At 35.7% G+C, this 25,745-nt stretch overlaps 1 protein-coding gene across 1 annotated transcript in view; it reads left to right on the top strand.

The window, feature by feature from the left end:
• EPHA6 (EPH receptor A6) overlaps positions 1–10,224 on the top strand; it is a 453,819-nt gene extending 443,595 nt beyond the window's left edge. Inside the window, exons 14-17 of the mRNA XM_072431761.1 lie at positions 588–737; positions 3,559–3,752; positions 6,936–7,085; positions 7,699–10,224. Coding sequence (XP_072287862.1) covers positions 588–737; positions 3,559–3,752; positions 6,936–7,085; positions 7,699–7,813 — 609 coding nt within the window. The 3' untranslated portion in view covers positions 7,814–10,224. The remainder of the gene's footprint in view (positions 1–587; positions 738–3,558; positions 3,753–6,935; positions 7,086–7,698) is intronic.
• Positions 10,225–25,745: the final 15,521 nt, after the last annotated feature.

The raw sequence follows: 25,745 nt of genomic DNA, 5'->3' as shown, positions 1-25,745 counted from the left end.
AACTGCAAACTCCATACATATAGTGGTCTGGCCAAGACTCAAACCGGAGACCTAGCACTGCAAAGCACTGCAGAGTGCTAACCTCTGAGTCACTGTGCTGCCATTATAAGATTTAGAGTAACGTGAGGATGTTCCAGAGCATGAGAAGGAAAAAAATCTATGTAATTTTTTTATTGAATTATTTAGTTTTGGTTAAAGTAGGGACGGGTTAGTCCATCTGTCAAGTTTGTATTGCTGTTGGTGTCTCTGCTAGAAAGGGTCACCCACTTTATTCTTATTGGTACCATTGTCAGTAAGGCAGACAGTTTGGAAAAACCTACCATTATCAGTTATCATTACACCAATAGGTGAGGGAAAATCCTGACACTTATTCTGGTGTTGTTTATTTTTGGGGGTTTCCTCTCTTTCCTGTTATAGCTTTAGGGCAGAAAGTATATTTACTTTATATTAATAATATTATTAATATATTTTAATGATAATAAATTTGTCTGTATGTACATTTTGGATCATGTGATATTTTTCCAGTAATTATGAAGTCCTTGTTTTATCCAAATTCTATTCTTCATCTGCATACATTTCTGTTTTAGGGTGGAAAAATCCCAATCAGATGGACAGCACCAGAAGCAATAGCCTACCGAAAATTTTCCTCGGCTAGTGATGCCTGGAGCTATGGTATTGTGATGTGGGAAGTGATGTCCTATGGAGAACGGCCGTACTGGGAGATGTCCAATCAGGATGTATGTAGCCTCTCTGGGTATTCCTATTTCTTTCCTTTTTTTTTTGGACATTGTACAGTTACTGTCATGAATTATTGCAATCTGTTATTTTATAAAAATCTTTCCCTTTTTGTACAAATGTCCTACAAAAGTTATTTTGTATAAAATGTCATCTTTGGTTATACTTACATGGATAAGTTTGCCAGTGGGATCTAAGCAGATGTAGTAGATATAATGATGTAATTTTGATGTAGAAGAGGTAGTGTATGGGATATTAGTTTACTATATATAACTTTAACTTTACTTTTGCAACTCTACACAAGTTAAGTGAATGAATGGGTATTGCATGTGCATAGTAACTGCAAGCCAGTTGTATCTTAAACATACATATGCATTATCCCTAAGGAGGATCATAAACAGTGTGACCCCATGCCCTACACAACTGTCCAATACAATGTTAGGTTGAGGATGAAGCAGTTTATCACTACCTTAGCTGCCTTAATGATCACTTCCACTTTTGGATGCACTTATTATGTTACATTGAGTGTTTTGCTGCTTGTTCTAAACTCTTCATAATATAAAAATTAAATTTGGACATTGACAGGCAGATGTCTACAAAGAGTGTCAGTTTAGGAGATGTTGACTTTTAAGAAATCCATTCCAGGTTTGCTGGTGTATTCTCTCCAGCCTTGGGAATTTTTATTAAGTCAGGCCCTTTATGCTAAATAACGTGGTAAATATCAACATTTAATTGGTAATCATTCTGAATTTTTATAACCTTAGTTAAAATGTTTAGATTTGTGCATTACCTGAAGGTGGTAAACTTTCAAAATAGAAAAGGGAAGATTTTATCTGAGCAATTGTGAATCAAGTAGGTCAATAAATTTCAGTTAGACACTAGAAAGAAAATATACAGGTCTACAGATGTAAAATAGATAAAAAATGATACAGCAAACTAATATAAAGTCACAAAATTACTTTGAGATAAGCATTACAATAGAATGTTCAAAAATATGTACTCGCAAAAAATAAATATGTGCTGAGAGCACATTTTGAATTTTTATGGAAGTTTACAGGAGAATATTTTCTGTTCTAAAAGAACTAAATTTTGTCAGAAAGCTATATTTACTTACTTGTTGAACATCAGAAAATAATAGAGATTCTGTAAACATTGCCACTGAATAAGACTTCAACCTAAAAGGTTTGTTCAGCACCTTCCAGTCTACTCCATTACAGAATAACAGGTTGCCAAACACAAAGCAGGACACCAAGAACAACAGTTCTAAAGACGGTGAAAGTTTTGTTAAAAAGCATTGTTGTGCTCAGAATTAATCAAGCTTTAAAAAGTAAAGTCGGAAAATTCTTGCAGGTGTTGTGTGCAGCAAGCATTTTGATTTTTTTATCAGTGAAAAACAAAAGTTCAGGCAAAGTGCATCTATCGCAAAGTACAATTCTAAAAGACTTCTTTTCGATCTGTAAGTGAATGTATAAATTAATGCACACTGTAGGAGTCACCGATTTTCTGAGTAGAAAAAAAGAACAGCTAATGGATTTCAAACAATGCTGACATAATTGCCTGGGAAAATTGAACAAAGAGTGTGGCAGGCTGTTCGCAAACGCCATTTCTCCCAAGAGTAAGCGCTTATCCAAAGGGATTGTCACCGTATTGTTGAGACTGATGGGGGGAAAAAGAAAGTGTAACAATTTCTACTCAATTTATTCATCAAAAGTCCTTTTTTTGCAGTTAAATCTACAATAAACCCCTCCAGAGAGTATGGAACAGCATGAGCAGTAATTATAAAGAGATAATAGAATTACTTGGTAAATGAACTTTGGGGCCATTGGGTTTCTCTACTCAGGGCTATTCTTACATGTAGATATTGTGGCATTATTCTCATTAAGCTGTGAAAGGTAAATGCTTTGGTAACTTGGTGTGAAATACTATGATCTTATTTCGAATGCAGAATAGTTCATTGTCTCACCTCTGTGTGCAACACAAATATTATACCAGTGAGGTACATTACACAATGATAGTCTGATTAACAGATTTAATAAGGTGCCTCAGTAGCAAATGGATATGTAATTGTTCACCTTGAGACAAGCTTCCTCTTGTTGCAATTTGAGTCTAGTATATACCAAGTCATTATAATAAAGAAAGTTGTTCAGGTTAACTTTCTATGATTTGTTACCAAAGTGACGCTTCTAGTGTGGCTAACTCTTCAGAATGTCAAACAATGCAAATAAAGAATTTAATTCTATCAGGCCAGCTATAAATGAATATTCACTGCATTGAATTTGAAAATTGTCAATGTGCAAATTGTTTTGCATTGTAAAGCTAGCTTTTAAGGACTGATGTGTCCCAGGGAATAAAGGGAATCTGTACCTCTGAAAGAATTCATTATCACCTCCTAGAGGAACCTCTAAGTAGCCTAATCTGTATATATATATATATTTATGTAGCCTTTAAAATCTAAAAAGCCAATCATAGTCCAGATATGATATTTTTAGTGCAGGCAAACATTTCATTGGAGATACACCTCCATTTTTTGATTGAGAATTTGTCCATATTGCCTCCTTTCCGGTTCTGGATTCTTTTCTGTTCTGGTTTTAGAGATCACTGGAACAAGGAAAAAGCTCAAGCAGATCATTCTATGCACTAACACAGCCCATGAAGGCCCATGTTAAAGTGATCTTTTAAAGTTTATTTACGAAATGGAAGGAAATTCCTCCACAGATCTGTTTTGGACTACCTAACAAAAACATAATTTACTTGGAATGCTGTATATGAACACTTATGAGAATTATAGATGTGTACTATAATGTCATGTCATTCTTTGATTAGGTCATTCTGTCTATAGAAGAAGGCTATCGACTACCCGCTCCCATGGGCTGTCCAGTCTCTCTGCATCAATTGATGCTCCATTGTTGGCAGAAAGAAAGGAATCACCGACCCAAGTTCTCAGACATTGTGAGCTTCTTAGACAAGCTCATTCGCAACCCGAGCACCCTAAACATACTAGTGGAAGATATTCTGGGGTAAGTTATGTAACAGAATTGTGATGGTTTAAAAATGAACACTGCAACATCATGTATAACCGGTTTGAAAGGAGTAAATGGAACCTTCTGGGTCAGAAGACAAAACGAGTTTGAAGAACAAACCCAAGAAAAAAAATCTAGGATACAATCAATTAGACTCAAAAAAATAACTTGACAGATGGTTAGCTTTATTGGTGTGTATCTGAAGCACTTTATTAGTCCTGGTACTTGTCATTAGGACTGAAAGTGATGAAAAGTCAAAATTTTTACAATTGTGAACAGAAATAGAAATCTTTCAATGGGGACCCTTTTTTCTAGGTGGCAACTGTTTAAAAGAAGTTTTCCTTACTTTGGAGGAATTATGTTTTTCCTACAGTGTCCTAAGGGGGAACATGAAAGAAAAGCTTCCCCATGGGTTACAAACATTTTTTTTTATCATTCCCTACTTTTCAAATCTAAAGTTTGGCAGTGGATATAAAGTAAGCAAACACTACAAAAAGCAATGATAATGTAACATACAGCAAGCAATAAGATGTCACATTGCTAGAGTGGACCGATGGGATGCGCAGTTTACTCTTCATAAGCACATCATTGGTTTCCTTAGCCTTGCCTTATAAAAGCAAAAACTGTTCAGCCTTGTTATCCAAATAATTCTGCTGATGATATGTTCATACATTAGTTTAAGATATAAAGGTGTATATAGGTGATGCTGTGTAAAAAGGTGAAACTTAAAACCATGAATGATGTGTAAACTAAAGGGCAGTGGAACACAGATCAAAGGATCAAGATAATTAAATTCAAACTACTATGACCTATGAGCAGAAAAGTAAGTCAATGTATAAAAATAAAGCAACCCTCACAGTTTTAGCTGCTATTAATCTACATGCATAAAGCCAACGCATGATGAAGAGGAGCCGCGGTGCACAATGGCTTAAAGCATGCCCTCTGTTCAGCAAGAACATTATTTATTCAAGTCTTAAACTGGTCATTGGAATAGTCTAATGTGGCGGGGCTTTTTAATCATTTAAAGCACGCTGTTATCCTGAAAGATCTCTTAATCATGGTAATTACAGCTATCTGTTACAATAACACAATCCGTTCAGGTATGAGCAGTGTCCATTAGAAATGGTGATCACACCTGTCTACATAGTGGAACTCTAAATTTCTCCTGACAAATTGCAGTGGTTCTCTTATTAGTTGGGGTCATTCTATTAATATATCATCAGCTCATCGTTCTATCCCTATTGTTCTGTCTCCATGCCTACCAGTAACAGACATAGAATAGTGATATAGTTATGCAAAAAACAATATTAATTAGACTTCTCAAAGCTCTGGGTGGGAAGGAATTTCAACAGTCATTTTTTTGTCAGTTCTTCTTTTCTTCCTTCTCAGTAAGCTACGGCTTACTGTTTGTACATCTGGTACATATTATTAATATCTTTTATCTATAAAACACCATCATATAACCCAGTGTTGTACAATAAATAGGGGCTGCAGATGACAAGCTTGTATACACAAGGTACAACCTATGACACAGGAGGAGAAGAGGACCCTACCCAACCAATCTTACAATCTTAGATGTGAATAAGCACGGTTGAAGGGTATAGGGAGATGGAACCAGCCATGGATAGAAGAGAGAGGGTAGACAAATTTGAAGAGGTGGGTTATGGAGGGCTTCCTTAATTGCTTTAAAGGTACAAGCAAGCCTAATGAGACAAGGTAGAGGGTTCCAATAGGTAGGGCAGCTCTAGAGAAGTCTTGGTGCTGTTCGTGGAAAGGGGTCATCAATGCGTAAGTTATTGAAGTAGTTGATTGGCAGTCAGGGGTGTATTTAGGACTAAAATGTAAAAGGGACAGTGGAGTAAATAATAGGCAAAGCAAAGTGGCTTAAATTTGATTTAATTAAGGTTATTTTAAAATGTAGGTTAAAAATTAAAGGTTAAATGGAAACCAATACAGAGATTGTTTGAAAGGAGCAGCAGATAATGACTAGTGAGAATGATGAATAGGTTTTGCAGCATTTATTTTGGAGTGCAGAGGAAAGAGTCTAATTTTTGGAACACCAAATACGAGGATGTTGCAGTTTTCAATGCAAGTGATAATGAAAGGATGTGCCAGCAGTTTATTGGTATCTGGGTGCAGGAAGAGGAATATTTTAGAGACAGGACCTAGGTGCTCTAAATGTGGGACGTGCAAAGCCAAAGATAACACAAAACTGTTTTTATGATAGTTTTGGATTGAGTGTGTAAGTATTAAACCTTTTGCAAGTGTTATTGGTATATCTTCCAATGGGGACACCTGTTAGAGGGGCAACTTCCATTTTTTCCATTTTTGGCACAGTGAAGGCAAATTTCATCAATGGTATATAAAAAGCAAAACGTGTCGTCAGGTGTTTTAACTCTTCCTCCACTATAGAAAACAAAAACATATACTTTAATGTTTAAATATGTTTTCTGTTATGTTTTACACCTTCTATGTATACAGTATATGGCTGGACGTATTTTTATATATATATATATATATATATATATAAGTTCTGCATCCTGCTTTGCATTTCTACACACTGAGAATATCTCCAAGTCAGACAACCCAATAAAAGCATTCCCTTTCCATACCATACCCTGCATGACTGATAAATAAAGGAGCACTGAATCACATGAAAAGCTCAGTCTGTGTTGAATCTGCAAACAAAATGTCTTGTCCTCAAAAAAATAAGCAAGCCCAACATTTGGGGCGCTATTTATAAATAAGGGAATCTGTCATTCCCTCAGACATTCCCTGGTGGTAATCAATTAATGCTATTGAAGCACATGAATCTGGAAGATTTCTATGAGGGAATGTTTGAGTCAGTGGTCCTGATTCATTAAATCTCTCCAAGGCTGGAGATGATACACTTTCATCAGTGAAGTTGGGTGATCCACCCAACCTGGAATGGATCTGGTCCAGGATTGAAAACATTTGCTAATGAACAGCAAATTACTTAGTAATTACTTAGAAATCTGTTCCAGGTTTGCTGGTTCACCCAATTTCACTGATGAGAGTGTATCTTCTCCAGTCTTAGAGAGCTTTGATAAATCAGCCCCAATGTCTGGTTCTCATTGAAGGAGCCGTACAGGTAATTTCAGTTGAAAATAATGATACGTGTGTAGTTAGGAAACCCTTTTAATTTTTTTTCTCTTCCAGTTTGCCAGAATCACCAAGTGAAGTACCAGAATATCACTTTTTTGTCACAGTCACTGAGTGGCTAGACTCCATCAAGATGGGTCAGTATGCTAGTAATTTCATGGCAGCCGGGTTCACAACGCTGGACCTAGTATGCAGAATGTGCATTGAGTAAGTAAATATGTAATCAGAAACATTTTTCAGGAAAATTTCGTTTTTCTTATATTTACTAACTACAGACGCATAAAAGTTCCAATTTCAATAGCAAGATTAGCATTGTCACATTCAGAAATTCCACCCAATGCCCACAAATGTGTCATTATGAGTTAGAAATGGGACATCTTTAAATACCTTACATACGTATAATAATGTTACTGCTGGCAAACCTTTAATTGCTCCCCAGTACTGGATCCAGGGGTCCAATACCAAGATCCAAGGAATAGTCAGCATGTAGCACAGTAGGGCCAATTTGTCCATGTATTGGTTGTTCACATCCCTTTCATAGCCATGCAATTAGCAACACCTGCTGAGGAAAGCAAGATTTTGCTGCAAAAAGTCCACATTTCCCAGCTCCCATAGATTTACTACACCATTATCATTTCTAAATATAATACGTACAATAAATAGTGAAAGAGATTTATTTCATTAGCAACCTGAAAACCTCCAACTGGAAGCAGAAGGATAACTTTACTTTGATTTCCCAAACTTAGATAATGTTTAATTGTCATGTATTATCAACCTGTGCAGATGTGTCAATAATTTTTGAATTTTTTTCTTTAAACAGTGACATCAGAAGAATCGGAGTAACGCTCATCGGACACCAGAGAAGAATAGTGAGCAGTATACAGACTTTACGATTACAGATGATGCATATACAAGAAAAAGGATTTCATGTATGAAAATAGTATAAGCAACTGTTTTGTGCCTCAGTATTTCTTTACCAGAAGATATTCTTACTCCTCATATTGGATTCTCCCTCTCTAGACTTTGGAACTCTTCTTTAGAGAAAAAGAGAATGGGAACCTGACACTTCTAGACTGAAGTTTTTGAACACTTTACATAGATATGTCTTCAAGTTATTGACAAGTAGAATCCTGGGCCCCACAGCAAGACTTCTCACAACTTATGAGTGTCACGGCATGGGTGTGCAGCGTCGTGTGACAACTTCTTCCATTGGTTAATGAACTCTGTAGAAATGCCAGGTCTAACTTTCATCTGGTTTAGCAAAACTATGGTCATAGTTTAAGTGGCTGCAGGCCTGTTTTTTAAATATTGTCATTATAATATACAACATACCAATTTTAAAAGAACATAGCAAACTGTTTTATGTAATCATTGGATTTAGAAATTAAAGTGTACCTGTAGTTTACATTAGAGGCAGCCCTTTTGTTCTTACCTTCCAACATTGCTTTTTGGTAGAGATCATATTTTGTAAAATCTTGGAAGGTATTTATATGAAGTGACATTTTAAAATCACATAGATTTGAGTTCTGATATTTAAAATTACAAAGACAGTTTTTAACTATAAAATTACAGTAAGAAAAAATAATTTTGGATAACCTATGATTAATTATTGAAGAGACTCTTTCACTTTCCCCTTTGACATGTTCCCAACTTCCAAGTGATACCTTCACTACGCTCCCCTTGGCAGCTTGGAATATTAGTCCCCTGGTAAGCTTTATGTTGATCAGTGTTGCAGTCCACAGAGAGTTAATAATGATGGTGATTGGACACTTAGTTCCAAAATCTAGGAGGATGCTACATCTTCCCTTATATCCAGAAAAACCATGTATTTTCAGGTTCTTTGACAGCAGTTCCCCAAATATGACAAAGTGACAGATTCCCTTTACTGAACTGAACTTTTTATAGGCTGTATGTTATACCCCCAAGAAATTGCACAAAATTACAACATTGTGCCTCTGTGCTATTGAATTTTGCTACAATAAGTGTAGCTCACAACATAAGAAGCCCATTTTTGCATTTTTATGTGCAAATCAGCTAAATTAATGATATTCTAAAAGTGTAAGACACAAGAATCCTCATTTATCAGACATGTATTTCAATAAGGCAGTGAAAATCAGTATTTCACAAAGTATAGTAACCCATTGTGACCAAAAAGATTTCACCATTTTCTAATTTAGAGGGATTAAAGGGGACCATTGATTGGTTCCTTGTGTTACTTTACTTTTTTAATTTTTTCCATGTAACATAAGGAGGAATGTATCTGCTGCCCATAAAAAAGCAATCAAATCTCAGCAATCATTTTTACTACTTGTTAGAAAATAAAAATGTGGCTGCTATCAGCAGCAAAAAAAAAACTTTCATCCTAGACAATAATGTACAACCGTCTGACATCTTAAGTTGGCCATAGACATAGTGATTTGTGGTCGATTTAGAAATTATAATCAGCTCTCTAACACACAGATATTTCTTCAGTTGATCAGAAAAGATCATCAACAATCCACCACAGCCAATCATTTTGGCAGAGTCAAAATAATTGAAAACTCACAAAATCCATTAAATAGGTGAATATCGATCATTGTGATAAAATATGTGTGGCCACCTTTAAGGATGTTTTATATTTCTGTCCCATAGGGCTCTATCAATAAAACAGGGAATTCCCTCAAACATACCCTTGTGTGAATCTTCAATATATTTCAATGGCAGTAAATGACCGGTGTATGTTTGAGAGAATGTCAAATTCTCTGTTTTATAAAGAGAGGCCTTATAATGTATTCTGGGACTACTAAATGGCCACAGATATGTTTGGATCTTGTACACAAAGCCTTCTCTTCTTCATGATATTATTGTCATAAACGAATGGAAAAAGAGAGAAAGAGACATCATATTGAATTATTGATCTCTATGCAAATCATGTTTGCCACACATAACTTGCAATGGAAGGATACAAGAAAACTTAAATACCCTAAAAAAACATTTTGTCCACTTATTCCTATGTACTCCTGACGTATATTTTTTGCAACATTTAGAGATAGAACTAATATTTCCATCTCCCTCCAGCATTTCTGGATTTTAGAACAGGATAGGGATAGAGGACAGCTATGTGTCGTTAGGCCAAGGTACACTTTAAGATTCATTTATCCAAAATCCAAGCAGCATCTGTTAGTCCGGTCACGATTCAGGAGAATACTAGATTTGTGAACAGATATGTTGTGGTAAGATTGTGTATATGATTATGTGAGCTCAATAACAAAGTGTACTTCCTGAGGCCCAGGATTGAATTGTCCATATATTCAATACTCTATATTCTTGTACTTTTACAGTTTAGAATCAGAAAAGAAAAAAACTATTTGTCTTGTAGTGTTTTTACTTCATCTATGCCTCTCCAGAACTTTCCAAAAAAAAAAAAAGATGTAAGAATGGGAGTTTTGGTAGAATTGTAAGCAGCCGATTGTGGGCCGCACAGATAGGACTTACCTCTCTTGTGTTTTCTAGAGACTATAAAAAAGCACATGGTATAATAGAGAATAGGAAATAGATTATATATAAATATATATATAAATGTTTTAGTATGCCATGTTTTATTTTATGTATTATTATTGAAGATGGATTTCTTTTGTTTAGTTTGCGCAGAACAACCTTGCTTATTTTTCCTCATGTACAGTGGCATATAGTGCCTTTTGTCAGGGTCTGTCATACATACACAATTGCTGCTTTTGAAAGGCCCACTAAAAGTAATCTTTAAGGTCGGTCAAAGTCATTTCAAATTCCTTTCCGAGCAATGGAAGAAAATATTATTCTGTACATAAATCCCCACTTTCCCCAGTCACATGTTGGCAGCCATTGTTAACATCCAAAAATGCCTGCTTTCTGGTGTCCACAGCTTCAATACTTTCTCATACTTAAGCTACATACACACATCAAATTTTTCTCGATAATCGGCTCAGGACGGATATCGGGCCAGAATCTGGCGTGTGTACAGACCGCGTCATTCATTGTCTGTGGATCCGTCCTGGCGGATCCACGGACGATGAACGACGAGCGATCCTAATGCAAGGAAAGAGGGGGAGCGTGCAGCAGGGCCCCGCTCAGTTGTTCTCCCCCTCCCCTTTCCATAGAGCAGAACGGTGCTGTATGCACAGCACTCGTTCATCCATCGTAAGGTTCTTATCATTGGAAAGGATTATATTAGATCCTTTCTAACAACAAGAATGTACGCAGCTTAAGTTAAGTGGTTGGAGAAGTTTAAATGCCACTCGATCAGCATAACAGCTTTATAGTAAGTATTAGGCTATATTCAGTGCAGTCACCACTTCCACAAGCCTTGGAACCAGCCTAATAGACAATGAATAGGGGGCTTGGAGTGGTTCGATATTGCTCTCTGCTGTCTAATCTGTACATGCTCGTTTTTTAGGAACCAACACAGAGGAGCAGGGGGTCTAGGAGCCACACCGGAACACTTGTTCTCATCTCGTCTGAACCTGTCCTCAAGCAATGGCAGCCTACATTGTCCTCTGAGTACACTTTTACTTAAAATATACACAAAAGGGATGTTTTACTTTCCTAAAATTACATTGCTAAGCGAATATTCACTCAAGTTAGTAAATGGGAACAGGCTGCATTCACTTTAAATATGCAATCACATGCAAAAGAAATTCTAATAAAAGGTAAATTGAAAAAAAGGTAATTACTAAGCTTAGTGACCATTCAATTAGCAAAGTCAAAATGCTCTGCTGCTTTTGTAAATCAACTCTAATGTGTTCAATGGTTCGATTTACCTTAAACTAACATTTTAGTTATTGGTTCATTCTTGTGAGTTAAAATTACTGTGTAATTTCCAGAGCTAAAAATATCACAATGGAACCTGTAAATTACATTAGCTTGAGTATTGTGTTCTGGCCCATGGACTGCACCAGGAGCACAATACCAGAGATCATGGATTGTTGAAACTTGGTATGTTTTTTAAACTTACATTATCTACCCATACTTATAATCTCAGTTTTGGGTAATGCATTAAAGCATTTTACTTAGTAAAAAAGAAGGGGGTAGTGATTGTGCAGCCTACTGCCATACTAATACCAAGGTGGTGCTTCCATAGGATTTGTAAAAAGTGTTTGTCCTCCCAATGCACCCAATGCACTTTTATGAACTCTACTGTTTGGAGGGAGCGCTAGTCTAGGGAAAGAATTTAAATGCAATGGCTCCCCTTTCTAGTTTAGTTCTAAAGAACAACACATACTAAAAAAAAACACATACTGCACTCCTGTAAGTACAATACCCAACCATACACTCTTTTTTGTTACAATTTTTTTTGCCTTTTAGTTTTTTACCCTTTTGTCACATTGGACTGCCTCTAGTTCAGTGTGTACCTTATTCATCACACATTGGACCTGATTTATTAAAGCTCTCCAATTCTGGAGAGAGTATACTTTAATCAGTGAACCTGGAATAGATCTGGTTCATAATTAAAAACAAAAAGCAAATGACTTTGAAAAAATCCATTCCAGGTTTGCTGGATCGCCCAGCTTTACTGATAAAAAAATATCCTCTCCAGCCTTGTAGAGGCTTTAATAAATCAGCCCCATTCACAACAGCTTATCACATACCTCAGAATATTTTACAATGATGACAGCAATGATTTTTTTTTTGAAGTGCCACTGTCCATAGTACTGATTTTGCACTATTACAAACATTTAGCGCTTATTATGTATTTATTTTTATTTGTTATTTTGTAAAAAAATAATTAAAAATGACTTTTACAAATTGCTCCAAAATAACTTATTCTCATTGAGAATCAAAATAGCATGGATAGAATAGCCCATGGGGTCCACAATATTTCCTAATATTCCATAGTTAATTATTTAGTACAACAAATAATACAACAAAGGATCTTGCCACATTTCCAATATAGAAATATAAGAAAAGCTTACTTTTGAATAAAGTACCAGGAAACATGCAAAGCAGAAATTTGATGACTGATATGACTTTGACACAAAAGAACAATTTTACTTAAATGATCTCATTAAATTGTATTTACTAAGCTCAATGTCTCCTCAGTGTTAAGATTATCCATAACTTTTGTTATCTACCTTAGTCAAAAATTGGAACACCATTGATATTACACAGCCAATCATCATGATGAGCACTGCATTTATTTACCTTTGTTTAGTCCTTGGGGATTGGTTGAAATGCATAGATGGTGAAATACAATAAAATGTATATACAATTATTTTCCTGCTTTATATTTGAAGGCCGGTTTAGAAATAGAGGCTCTTTTTACAGTGTTCACTTTCATGGAGCATGTGTGGCATTGTGGATGTACAGGGTGCATTTGTGAGCTGGCAATCCATTACAAACCTGACTATGCATTCTACGAAATAACATGCAATGGAGTAGTTACTGTCTTCATTTTGAAAATCTAGTTCTTTTTAAGATTTTTAACAGGTAGTATGTGCAGAAAAGCTGAGCTGATCAATACAAACTGTTTACTATACAGCTTACAAAGTGTGCATGTTTATACAATGTCATACATATTCACTACACTAAATAAATGCTGTGTTCACTTCTCATATTGCTTTGTAGTTGTCATCTGCATAGGAAACTTCTGTGTATAACGGATCCAACAAAGCTAAAATTATATATAGTTTTTTTACATTTTTATTGTACTTTACCAGTACAATACATTAAATCTATTTTAATTTATGTTTAAATGGGAAAATTCAAATAAACAATATATTATAATAATTATTATTAAAAAGAGGTAACCATGTACTATTTTTGGTTGTAAGTGACAAAAATAAAATATAGATACAGCATACCTCCCAGATGTCCCTGAATTTAAGGGATATTCCTTCTTTCAAATGTAAGTCTTCTGTTTTTTAGTTGCCCTTCATTTGGGGTTTATCTATACACTTCTGTACAAAATTTGGAACTATTAAAACGTGTTGTGTTTCACTAAATATTGCACCCAGCTTGTAAATTGTTCCACTAGGTTTTTGGGCAAAATAATATAAAGGAAAACTAGTGGTAAAAAGTACAACTTAACAACTTTTCATAAACTTTAACCTATCATTTTTGTGTATTAAATCTTAATGGTCTGTGTAACGACAGCAAAGCAGGGGATGGTCAATATTTTTAGTTACTGGTTGTCCCTCTTCCTAATCACTAATTTGGGAGGTATAATACAGTACTACAGTACTCTCTCTCTCTCTCTCTCTCTATATATATATATATATATATATATATATATATTATGATTAAGCTGTGCTAGTAAATAGATTTTGAAAGCAGAAAAGAAGAAACTGCCTGTTTCAGAAAAAGAATGCTCTGGGCCTTTGTGAACAAGCTTTGGGCTTAGTTCAATGACATTAGTTTGGCAAAAGTTTGCATTTGACCTGCAGCTGACCTCCTTTTACATCTTTAAAGACTTGAAAATGCAAAGACCCATCTGATGGGAACACAGACTAAAGTAAAACACAGGCTGCCAATGAACTCTGGTAGTGCTAGGATAACTTAGACTGGGTGCAGTTTGCATTGATGCATCCTCAATTGAATGTTTATTTGTTAAAGTTAAGTCATGCATTACATGAAAAATCACATAATATATGTAAATACAGACTCTTGGTCCAGAGAATATGCAGATTTTAATGAGCATTTTCAGTAAACTTTATTTGACAAGGAATTCCTATTTTTACAGTAACCCCCAGCTACCAATCACAATTCATTCTGTAGAAGCCAGACCAGTGCTAAATAGATTCTCATGGCTTGTCAAGGATAATTGTGTTTAGGAATTGGAAACCTTTATTCGATAAGGCTGATTGAGTTTAAAAATCAGTTTCAAGCAGCTTGGTAAAAAAATTGCCTTAATAACCATATGGGAATATTCTCTGTTGGATAGAGATTTGTTGGGCCTGACTTAATAATTGTGAGTGGGGTTAAGAGAAATAAAACTAGGTCTGATGTAATAAAGTCAATTTATACCCAAAGCATTATTGGAACAAATGGTGAAAGGTAAAACCACTGTCAGGTATTACTGCTATCTGTAAATTTCCCCCTTCTGGGGCAATGCTATTGCAATGCTATTGGTAAACAGTTTATGAAGTGCATTTCCAAAATTAGGAATTTAAGAATTTCACAGTTTAAGAACTGTGGAAAGCTAACCCTGGCACATTTAATGTAATGGAATATCAGCAAACAGGATACATTGTTGGGGAATTGTGGAAATGGGGGTTCCCTAAAGACATGACATTCCAGTTCAAGGGGTCCCCCATGTTAAAAAGGTTGAGAAACATTGCTCTAGAAAATATTTGTGCGCATACAATTCTAAAGAACCAATATTCATACTGAAATTACCATATGAGCTTACCGTATGTGTTTACCTAGCTTCTCACGAAAGCTCATACTTCATGAATTTATTAAAGCTCTCCAGGACTGGGGAGCATACACTTTCATCTGGGAAGCTGGGTGATTCAGCAAACCTGGAATAGATCTGGTCCATAATTCAAAACATTTGCTAGCAAAAAGCAAATGACTTTGAAGAAATCTATTACAGGTTTGCTGGATCATCCAGCTTCACTCATGAAAATGTATCCTCTCCATCCTTGGAGAGCTTTAATAAATCTGGCCCAATGAATTCATGTAACAATAAGGATACAGGGGCATATACTGCCTGGAAATTCTGTGCCAAGTTGCTGTTAGCTGGAGGATGCACAGCGCGTACTGTCTATTATACTTAAATATAGGTATATAGATATTAGAAATCAATAATGGACAATTGGGAGTTAATGATGGGAACCCATTCACATCATTACAACATACAAATATGTCTGGTTAAAGGTTAATTTTTTTTTTTAGTTTTTTGAGAGTTAAGAGTTTTTAGAACAATTTAGATCCCACCTAGGTTAAAATGTACATGGCCACATCCCAACAAAATTTTAGCCCGCAGAAAATTGGTGAATAACGAGAGTAATTTCTCTCCATGGCAGACAAGCTTGACTCTTTGCTATATAGGTGAAATGACAAATAACCATCCCTGTAGATTGTTATCGGAATAGTTGCTGCCTTTTGGAGCATGCTCCCAGTCTTTCTGGCTGCTACACATACATTCTAACCACCACGCTAGGTGAGAAAGATCCTCAGCTGGTAATCTGCACCTAATATATCAATATCTCATAATATATATGAGGAAGCAGACTAAGTTCCGTAAAATGTGGTGAAATTTAGAACACCCCTATAGGGTGTCCTTTAAAGAGTGATTTTATGTATGTCTGTTTCTTTTGAATTCTGTTGTGTTAAGATATTTTATTGATATTATGTAAGAATAAAGTAAGTTTTTATATTTTTTATTATGTGGTGTGGAGAACACCTTATTTGGCCTTAAAAGTCCCTTTATCTGGTTATTCACCAATTTTCTGCTGTCTTTGTTTTTAGTTTTGTTTTAAGACAGTGGGGGGGGGGGATTTCCCTCTCTCCTTGACACTTCTATGAGAAATGGGAGTTCTGGTTGTCCCTAGGACAGGAAGGCAAGGACAGTATATAAAAGCACTGTTTAAAAAATAGCTTCTATTCATAACTTAAAATAAACCTTGTGGTTTGAGATAGGATTTAACTAGAGATGTTAGTAGAGCTGATTGAACCCAAGAGTGAATAAATCCCCCCATATTCACCAGTCCACCAGATGTGTGAACTTTGAAAGCAGCACCAGCTGATTATCCTTCAGGTACCAGAACTTGGAGTGGACATTTAGGTTACAAGGAACAGAAAAACAGAACGTGCATTCTGTAAAAAATAATAATTTAGGTTGATTTACACTTTAAGATTTTTGATAAATAAAATGACACATTTGGGTCTAATTTAGCACACTTTTTTCCCGCAATAATGATAACACAAGTTACAGCAATTGGCTGGTTAATAATAGTTTGTATCACTTTGCAGCCTTGAAGTGAGCCAGATTTAGCACAATTATCTAAAAGACAAGCGCCATTCATGAGAACACTTCCTCCACATTCTGAGTGTAATCTAATCAGCGCTAACATTAGTATTGATTGCAAATACATAATTAAAACAGGCCTGGAAGAATGTTATAGGAAAACCTGTTTTCTCTTTTCTGTTACCTTTATAATTTTGTATTGCCAGCTACCTGTGTTGTTTTTTATGCAAACACATAACCTCAATGAACCTGATATGTTTATTATTCATTTTGTTCAATACAATTATTAACATTTTCTTTATATTCTTTCATTGAAATAAAATTCTTGATGTTACAGTTTATTGAAAGTCATACTAAATAATTCAAAACTTAGTCAATGGAGTCACCTTATTGTTGATATTCATATAATATGACGTTTATGATTGCCACAAGTAAACAAGAAATAATCGCTTGTACTAGAGCAGTGTTTTTCAACCGCTGTTCCGCGGCACACTAGTGTGCCTTGAGAGATCTTCGGGTGTACCGTGGGAAATTATCCAATTTCAGTTAATTGGTCCCAAAATGATTTATTTACTGCAAAAAATTTGTCTTCATTTGTCTATACCAGCGATGTATAGTGATAGGCAGAACCAAAAAAAAACTCTTCCACTAGATGGCAGCAGGTAGCTAATTTACGTGTCTGACTTTTTGGTGGTGTTCCGTGGGATTTTTCTAATTGTAAAATATGTGCCGCGACTAAGAAAAGTTGGGAAACACTGCACTAGAGAGCCACTTATTACAAGTCAGCTTAAATAAAACAATTCTTAAATAAATTCAAGATTAAATATATAAACATTTGAGATTTCTGTCACAAGCCAAAGCATTTTAAATTAAGCTGTACAAGTGGAATATTGGGGGTGATTTATTAAAGTTCTCCAAAGACTAAAGAGGATACACTTTTATCAATGAACTTGGCTGAATCAAAAAAAAACTAGAATGGATCTGGTCCAGCATTGAAAACATTTGCTAACAAATAGCAAATGACTTTAAGAAATCCATTCCAGGTTTGCTGATAAAAGAGCAGAGAGCTTTAGAGCTTTAATAAATCTGGCCTATAGACTGAAGCTTAGTTTAACCTCCCTAGCGGCTCATTTCTTTACGGTTTTATTACTAAAAGCGGTAAGTTGTTGTTCATGAAAATTTATTTTACAGTATAATATAATAGTAAGAGTATAATAAAGTTTGAAACACAAAATCATGTAAAAACAATACATTGAATAAATTAAAAAATCTATATATTTAAAAATAAATGTACACAAAAAAAAAAATACACATTATACTCATACTATTATATATAGTGAAAAAAAAATGTTCTTGAAAACAATGTACTGCTTTTACACATAAAAATCCAATGTATTGCATTCAATACAGTTTTTTTGTATTGAATGCAATACAAATGGATTTGGGAAATTCCCGCCCCACGACTCATCGGATGCAGAAGCAGGAAGAAGGAAGAAGACGGAGATCGCGGCGCTGGGCACCGGCCGATCAGGTAAGCACTGTAATTACTATTACTTCCCGTTTACATACCCCGAGTGTGACTAGGGGTTACCACTTTTAGCAACTTTTTTCTACCCCGAGTCACACTCGAGGTTACCTCTAGAGAGGTAAGAGTTGTGTCTGCCATGCGTTATACTGCAACACGCGGCTCGTGACACTGTTCATTCTGATGCTCGCTTATTAATTACGTTAAATGGAGCAGCATACAAAAAAGGACAGACTTCTTCATCATATATAATAGTAATGTCAAACATTGGTTTCTATACAATGTCTGATGATCCTGTGTGTTAGACAGAGTTTGAGGAAACATTGTACTGCATTGCACCCCACATTAGTAATTTTTATGAGTGATGTTCTCATCAATCCATCATGTAATGGTGATGGGCAAAATGAGACTATTTTGGAGTCTGCACTGAATCAGCCCCGCAATGCCATTTACAGTACGTAGGTGTATGGCACACACCAGCACCATATAAATCAATATGAAGAAAAAAGTCCAGTCATTTTGGAAATGTATACATTTCTTTTTATTCAAAGCAAAACGATGTGTTACATAGACATACAAATAAACAACAGGAAGAGATTATCAATCCCCAACTCTGTTGGAAAATCACCATATCTGTTCACAAGATTAATGTATAAAGATAAGTGAAGCATATATAATCTCAAGGGTTTCACTTAAGCTACGTACACACTTCCAATTATTATCGTTGGAAAACGAACGACGAACGATCCTGCACGATATATATGAACGATCGTATAGCACCGATCCTACACATAGAGATAACGACACGATCGTTCGTAGATATTGTACACACAATAGATACGATCGTTTAAGCGATAGAGGAACTATGTGCACGACAGGAAAGTGAATGAACGTTCGTTCATTACGCATGCTCTGAACATGGACGATCAACGAACAACCGTACACACGAACGATGTTCAACGATCGTCGTCCAATCCGATCCGCCGGTCCGGTCGTTCGTTTCCAACGAGTTTCCTCGTTCGTCGGCGTCGTTGGTTACTTTTTTACGAACGATTTTTTGCCCAATCGATCGTTCGTCGTTCGATTGGAACGATAAAAATTGGAAGTGTGTACGCACCTTTAGAATGAATGTTTAACATGCCAATCTTAAGCCAATCTTAGAGTGTCTGCTCTAAGAAATTAAGCAAATTCTAGGCAAAACTTCATGGTGTAGCCATGTAGTGTGGAAAAAACAAATACAAGATATCAGATTGATGCCAACGTAAACTACAAAGTAAAAATCCCCAAGCAAAAAAGCCAAATGGGTTTGGAAAATACACACTGAGGATGGCAAGGTCCTATGAACAAAAACTAATTTAAAAAAGTGTGAAAATATACAGTATAAACAAAAAGACAAATCACATCTTAAAAATTAAAAGTCAATAGAGATGGCGATATCAATGTGACATCAGATTGCAATTCAATTTGTGTCATGCATATCATCATATTATCATACGAAAAAGTCCCCGTTCAAATGACAAGCATGTTGTTAAAATATCTGAGCGGCCTATTGCTGTTTCCCAAGTCTGTCTATAGTTGTGATCTTTAAACCTCAAAATAGGTATTGTTAAGTATCAACTTCAGTCCTTGCAAAAATAATTCCCAGAGGATTGATGCCGGAGTAGACAGCAAGAGATACGTTGTGTTTAAACCATATTCATTTGGGTTAATATTATAGAGGGATAAAATATGTCTGCAGGTTTGAATGTGGTAAGAAATGTCACGTGTCCTTGAGATATGAGAATAATTTAGACACCACAAACTGACCATGGAAGTCCAGATATTCTATGAAAAGGTATGTGATGCCAGTATATCCAGAGAGAATGGACTGAGATTTGATTGGGTCAAGACCTTTGTAAATGGTAGGCCATGCAATACTGTAACAACTATCTACTTGTTCTCAGTATTTCAACAGTTCTCTAACATCCACCAGATTGTATATTTTACATTACATTTGTTTTATCCATTAGTGCCCAAAGATGTCAGTAAGGCCTCAAGTAAACTAATAATTTTCTTTCTGTAATCCCAATAAATAAATACCATAATAGTGTGCCCTTCAATGCCAGATTGGGCATAATGCTTACCCTTACTCAATGTGGATGTGTTTGAAGTAAAATGTATAAAAGTAAAGGTCACTTCAAAAACTTTTAATACACACTTATTGGTTCCAAAGTTCATGTGGGACAAAATTACTTTTTAGTTTAAACAATGTTTCCTAGAGCACTGTTGCCAGTGAAACTTAAAAAGTTCCTGATTAGGTTTTCCACTACAGAGATTTGTGATTGGGCTGATTTGTTACCTCTTGGTGGACCACAAGTATCCCCTTCTTGTATTTGTTGCCACTAATGCTGTGCCCTGGCTGCCTCTAAAGATACAATGGAGAAATAAGTGTGGAAGGGAAATAAAGTGTATTGTCCCATGCCAGTTTGGTGGCTCAGGAATTACCCTCTTAGCAGCCTTTGCAGTGTTAGGTCCCGGGTTCAAAAATCGACCATGACACTATCCATATGAAGTTTGCAGGTTCCCCCTGTGTTTGCATGGGTTTCCTACAGGTACTCCGGTTTCCTCCTATGTCCTAAAAACATGAAGTTAGGTTGATTGGCATCCCCCCAAAATTGACCTTAGATTATTTTATTGACATATGACTGTGGCTGGACACTAAATTGTGAGCCCCTTTAAAAGACAGCTAGTGATATGAATATGGACTCTGTATAGCTCTGCGTAATATGTTAGCGCTATAAACACTGTGTAATAATAATAATATTTTTAACATGGATTATCAAGGGGAAAAAGACTCAAAAAGAAACAATACAGCTACCACATCCAAGGGCTTCATTATATAAAATCTTGGTTTTGGGTTTAGCTTTGTTTTAAAGTGGAACCAAACCCTATTTATACTGACCTGTCCCCCATGTCATCACAGGGGCCACCATCATCTTCCTTTATCACTTTCTATTTCCGATCTGCCATCTTGATTAGTTGGGTCAGAATAACGTAATTCTTACGCAAGAGTGCAGGAATACATACAGTCCCAGCATTTGTGGAGAAAACTGAACATGCATAGCTTAGCAATTTTGACAAATAGAGAGAGCAATCAGGCAGGTAAGAATTGTTATTGCCTGTCCCTTTCTGCAATAAAGCCCTGCCTGGTCGCATATTTTTAAAGCGACACTTCAGTTCTGCTTTAAGTGGTGTCTGCTTATTGTTTTAAATGTCTTGACAAGCTGCTGAGGTAAGGGGTAAGTGAAAAGTTTGAAAATTGAAAATAATGCGTGAGTAATAATAAAGTGAGGGAATATCTCCCAAGCAAGAACACAAACTAATTACAATAATGTATATCTATAAAAAAAAACTACAATCAATGGTTTGGCTGGAGTTGGAATGCTAAACATTGCAACAGTGTAAACATTTTGTTTCATTTGTTTTTCTTACAATAAAGCAGTTTCATTTTACTTGTGTTTTTTAAACTGCGTTAATTAGTTAAAAGAGATCATTTAAAAGTTTCATTTGCAAACAAACGTGTTGTTTAAGTTTATTTTTCTCTGCACACAGCTGACTGCTCAAACAGCATACTGAATCACACCACAGAGGAAGATTTAATTAGGGGAAAATAATCAGAATCAAGTCAAATACAGTAAGTAATATATTTGCTGAACTTACTGTAGTTGTGGAGTCTCGTGAGGGTTAGTGATATCAGTTTTCATTTATAAACAAATAAAAATAGAAATGAAATATAAAACGCAATATATTCCTTTTTGGGTTCAGATTCTTAGTGGTGCTATCTGCAAGGAAAATTGTAATAATGTTATATTTGGATTTTTTTTTCATCCAAGTAGGATATAAGAAAACAAGGCAGCACAAATGGAAACCTTGCAAAAACATTTTATATAATACATTGCTCAGCCAAAACATTAAAGTTGTCATATACTGAGAGATTACGTAAACTGATGTAAGTATCAAAGGCTGGAATGGTCTTCCTTGTCCTATTCGGTTTGCACCTACTTTCTGCTCATTTAAAAGAACATTCAAAACCCATCTTCTGTCTCTTAAAACACTCACTACTTCCCATCAGCCCATATCTCCCCTTCTATTGTGTGATACTTTCCCTCACCTACTAGATTGTAAGCTCTTTGGGGCAGGGTCCTCTCCTCCTCCTGTGTCACTGTCAGTATCTGTCTGTCATTTGCAACCCCTATTTAATGTACAGCGCTGCGTAATATGTGGGAGCTATATAAATCCTGTTTATTATTTATAATAATAAAAAGGTACATTTTATGGTACTGCATCTGAATTTGTTACAGATTGGAAACTTTCAGAAAACAGGACCATTGAGGTACATAGTACTATTAAAAATTGCCTTTTATTCAATTATATAAAACCATAAAATACAATAAAATCTGACAACAAGTTCCACTTTAGCGCTCAATATCTTACATATCATACAATGATATCCACCAATAGGTGTATCCTCAAAAGTCCCATTTCCTGAAATTTTCCATATTAACTGACATAAAATCCCACATTTTTTCATGAAACACTTTACAGAAATCAATCTTTCCCCTGTACCTTGTTTTATTATTATTATTATTATTATTATCATCATTATTATTATTATTATTATTATTAATAATAAACAGTTTTTACATAGCGCCAACATATTAGGCAGAGCTGCACAATGAATAGGAATTGCAAATGACAGATGCATACGGTGACACAGGAGGGGGAGAGGACGCTACCCAGAAAAGCTTACAATCTAAGAGGTGGGGGAAGCAGCACATAATGGTCCTGATTTATTAAAGTTCTCCAAAGCTGTGTAGAATACACTTTCATCAGTGAAGCTGGGTGTTCCAGCAAACCTGGAATAGATCTGGTACAGGATTGAAAACTTTTGCTAACACACAACTAATGACTTTTAGGAAATCCCCTCCAGGTTTGCTGGATTACCTAGCTTCACTGATGAAAGTGTATTCTCTCCAGCCTTGGAGAACGTTAATAAATCAGGCCCAATAGGAGGTTTTATACAATAAAGAAGCCGTTTACATTGACAATGTTCTCTCTTCCGTGCATACAAAACAGTTGTGACCTTGATGAGCACCTGGTAAAAATGACAAGCATGTGCAGGCAACAAGGACTAACCTGGAGTGGCTATACCTTTTTGGTTGTATGTGGATCATACTTCCACATACCTTGGGCAAATGATTGCAAAGTCATTCACACAGCAAACATAAAATTAGCATGAACTTGACATAAACTGGAAAACAGTGGAGCTTGGTGTTCTGCACCTGATAGCCATGTTGGGCTATCAGGTGCAGTGAGTGAGAGATGTGAGAGGTATGGTGAGAGATGATTTGTGGGCAACTATGTGTATGGGCCTTTGGGCAGCAAAAGATACATTTCTGGACAACTTTGGTTCAGTAAATCAAAATTATTGTTTTTTTGATAATGATCCTCCAAAAGTCCAAAAGATACCTCCAAACATCCAACTCAAGCAATAGTAGTGTACATTATTGTGTACCAAAAAAATGTTTAGTAGCTGGATCATATCTGTAAATTCATTACCTATCCTGTGTTTATGGCTACTCGCACCACCATAGAAGCAGAATCTCCCACAGTGGATGTACACCCACATTTAACAGCATTTTGTTACTTAAAGCACTGTCTATTGTAAACCATTGCAATAAAAAATGTTTTTGGCTTTTTTGGATCTTTTCCTGTACTTAAGTGCTGCTCAGTGCTGCCTCGGGTTTCTTTTACAGCCACTTTCTGTCTACATGCACTCTACCAATGGCTGCATAGTATTTCTCATTTTGGGTTTCCCAGTGTACCCTGTTTGTATAACGGCCCTAATTCATTAAAGCCCTCGAAGGCTGGAGAGGATACACTTTTATCAGTGAAGCTGGGTGCTGGAACGGATTTCCTAAAAGTAATTTGCTAGTAAATGTTTTGAATCCTGGAACAGATCTATTCCAGGTTTGCTGGGTCACCTGAGTTCACTGATGAAAGTTTACCCTCTCCAGCCATGGAGAGTTTTATTAAATCAGGCCCAATGTGTGGATGTAAATCATGCTGATCACCAGTAAAGTGATGTTATTTCAGCTAAAAGGACAGCATAATTTACACTGCCCATTCATAAAAGTGGGGATCAGCTAACAAAACTAATTAACTAGTGGCCAGTGTTTACTAATGGTATTATAAAATGGTAATCAGCGCTATGATAGCCAAAAAGAATTTGCCTGAAAAGATTTTGCCACTTTGAAAGTAGAGAACAATATTGGCTAAAATGAAGATCAGCGGTATTAGTTTTAACACCCAGATTGCCACTTTTTTAATTGCTCTCCACCAAAAGTGACCATTGGGGCTTGCTACTCATGCTACACTCAAACATGCCATTCAAGTAAATGGAGCTTTTCAGCATAAATTTAGATTAACTATGGTACAGTGATCAAAGCACTAATCAACACATAAAAACAAAATTGCACTGAGAAATCTAGTGTTAAAAAAGTGAAACTACTTACTGAATCATACCACAGAGGAAGATTTATTTAGGGAAAAACACAGTAAGTAATGTATTTGCTGAACTTACTGTAGTTGTGGAGTCTCGTGAAACTTGGTGATACCAGTTTTCATTCTCAAACAAATGTAAAAAAAAGAAATGAAATATAAATATTGCAAAAAAAAATTCCCCTTATAAATCTAGTATTAAAAAAGTGGCAATCAAAAAAAAGGCAAAAAAGAGTTTTAGAGATTTATTTTTAAGTTTATTTTTTCTTTAAGAGCCATGGCTGGGACTTCCATTCTTCTTGCATTTAATCATTACGACTAAGTTCTAATAAAATAATGATTGATAGCTCGAGCCAGATGCCAATCAGTTTGTCATAATCACCTTTTTCCTTCGTAGGCTCCATCTGTTCATCATCCAGCATTGCAGACCATTGAAATTTCAAATAGAAATAGATTCATGCTGTCTGCAGCTCTTTACGCTGATTATAACAAATTTCAATTCCAGCTGCTGTGATAAATGTAAATGTTTTTTTCTGATAATCCTGACTAGGGTGCGTGGAAGAGCGGTACTAAGAATAAGGCCTAAAGGCCATGACTACCAGTGCTGCCTTAAAGTGGCTGTACTTTATAAAAGAAAAAAAATTGTATAAATCCTGCCGAATTAAAAATAAAAAGAAATTGACGGTTTTATCCATTTTTTTTTTCCAATCTTTCTTGATTACAATATTAAAAATTCCCATTGATCTGGCCATGATTGACGATTGGCCATGACAGTGAAATGCATACTAACCTAAGCTCTGCTGTGTTGCCACTGCTTTGTGTGTTTTTATACAAACTAAAGTCATTTTTACATTATGTTCCTTGATTCCTACCGAAT

This window comes from Pyxicephalus adspersus, chromosome 1 (genome assembly GCF_032062135.1).
Source record: "Pyxicephalus adspersus chromosome 1, UCB_Pads_2.0, whole genome shotgun sequence".
NCBI lineage: Eukaryota > Metazoa > Chordata > Amphibia > Anura > Pyxicephalidae > Pyxicephalus > Pyxicephalus adspersus.
Note: the sequence above shows the minus strand (reverse complement) of the source record. Positions and strands in the feature narration are given on the sequence as shown.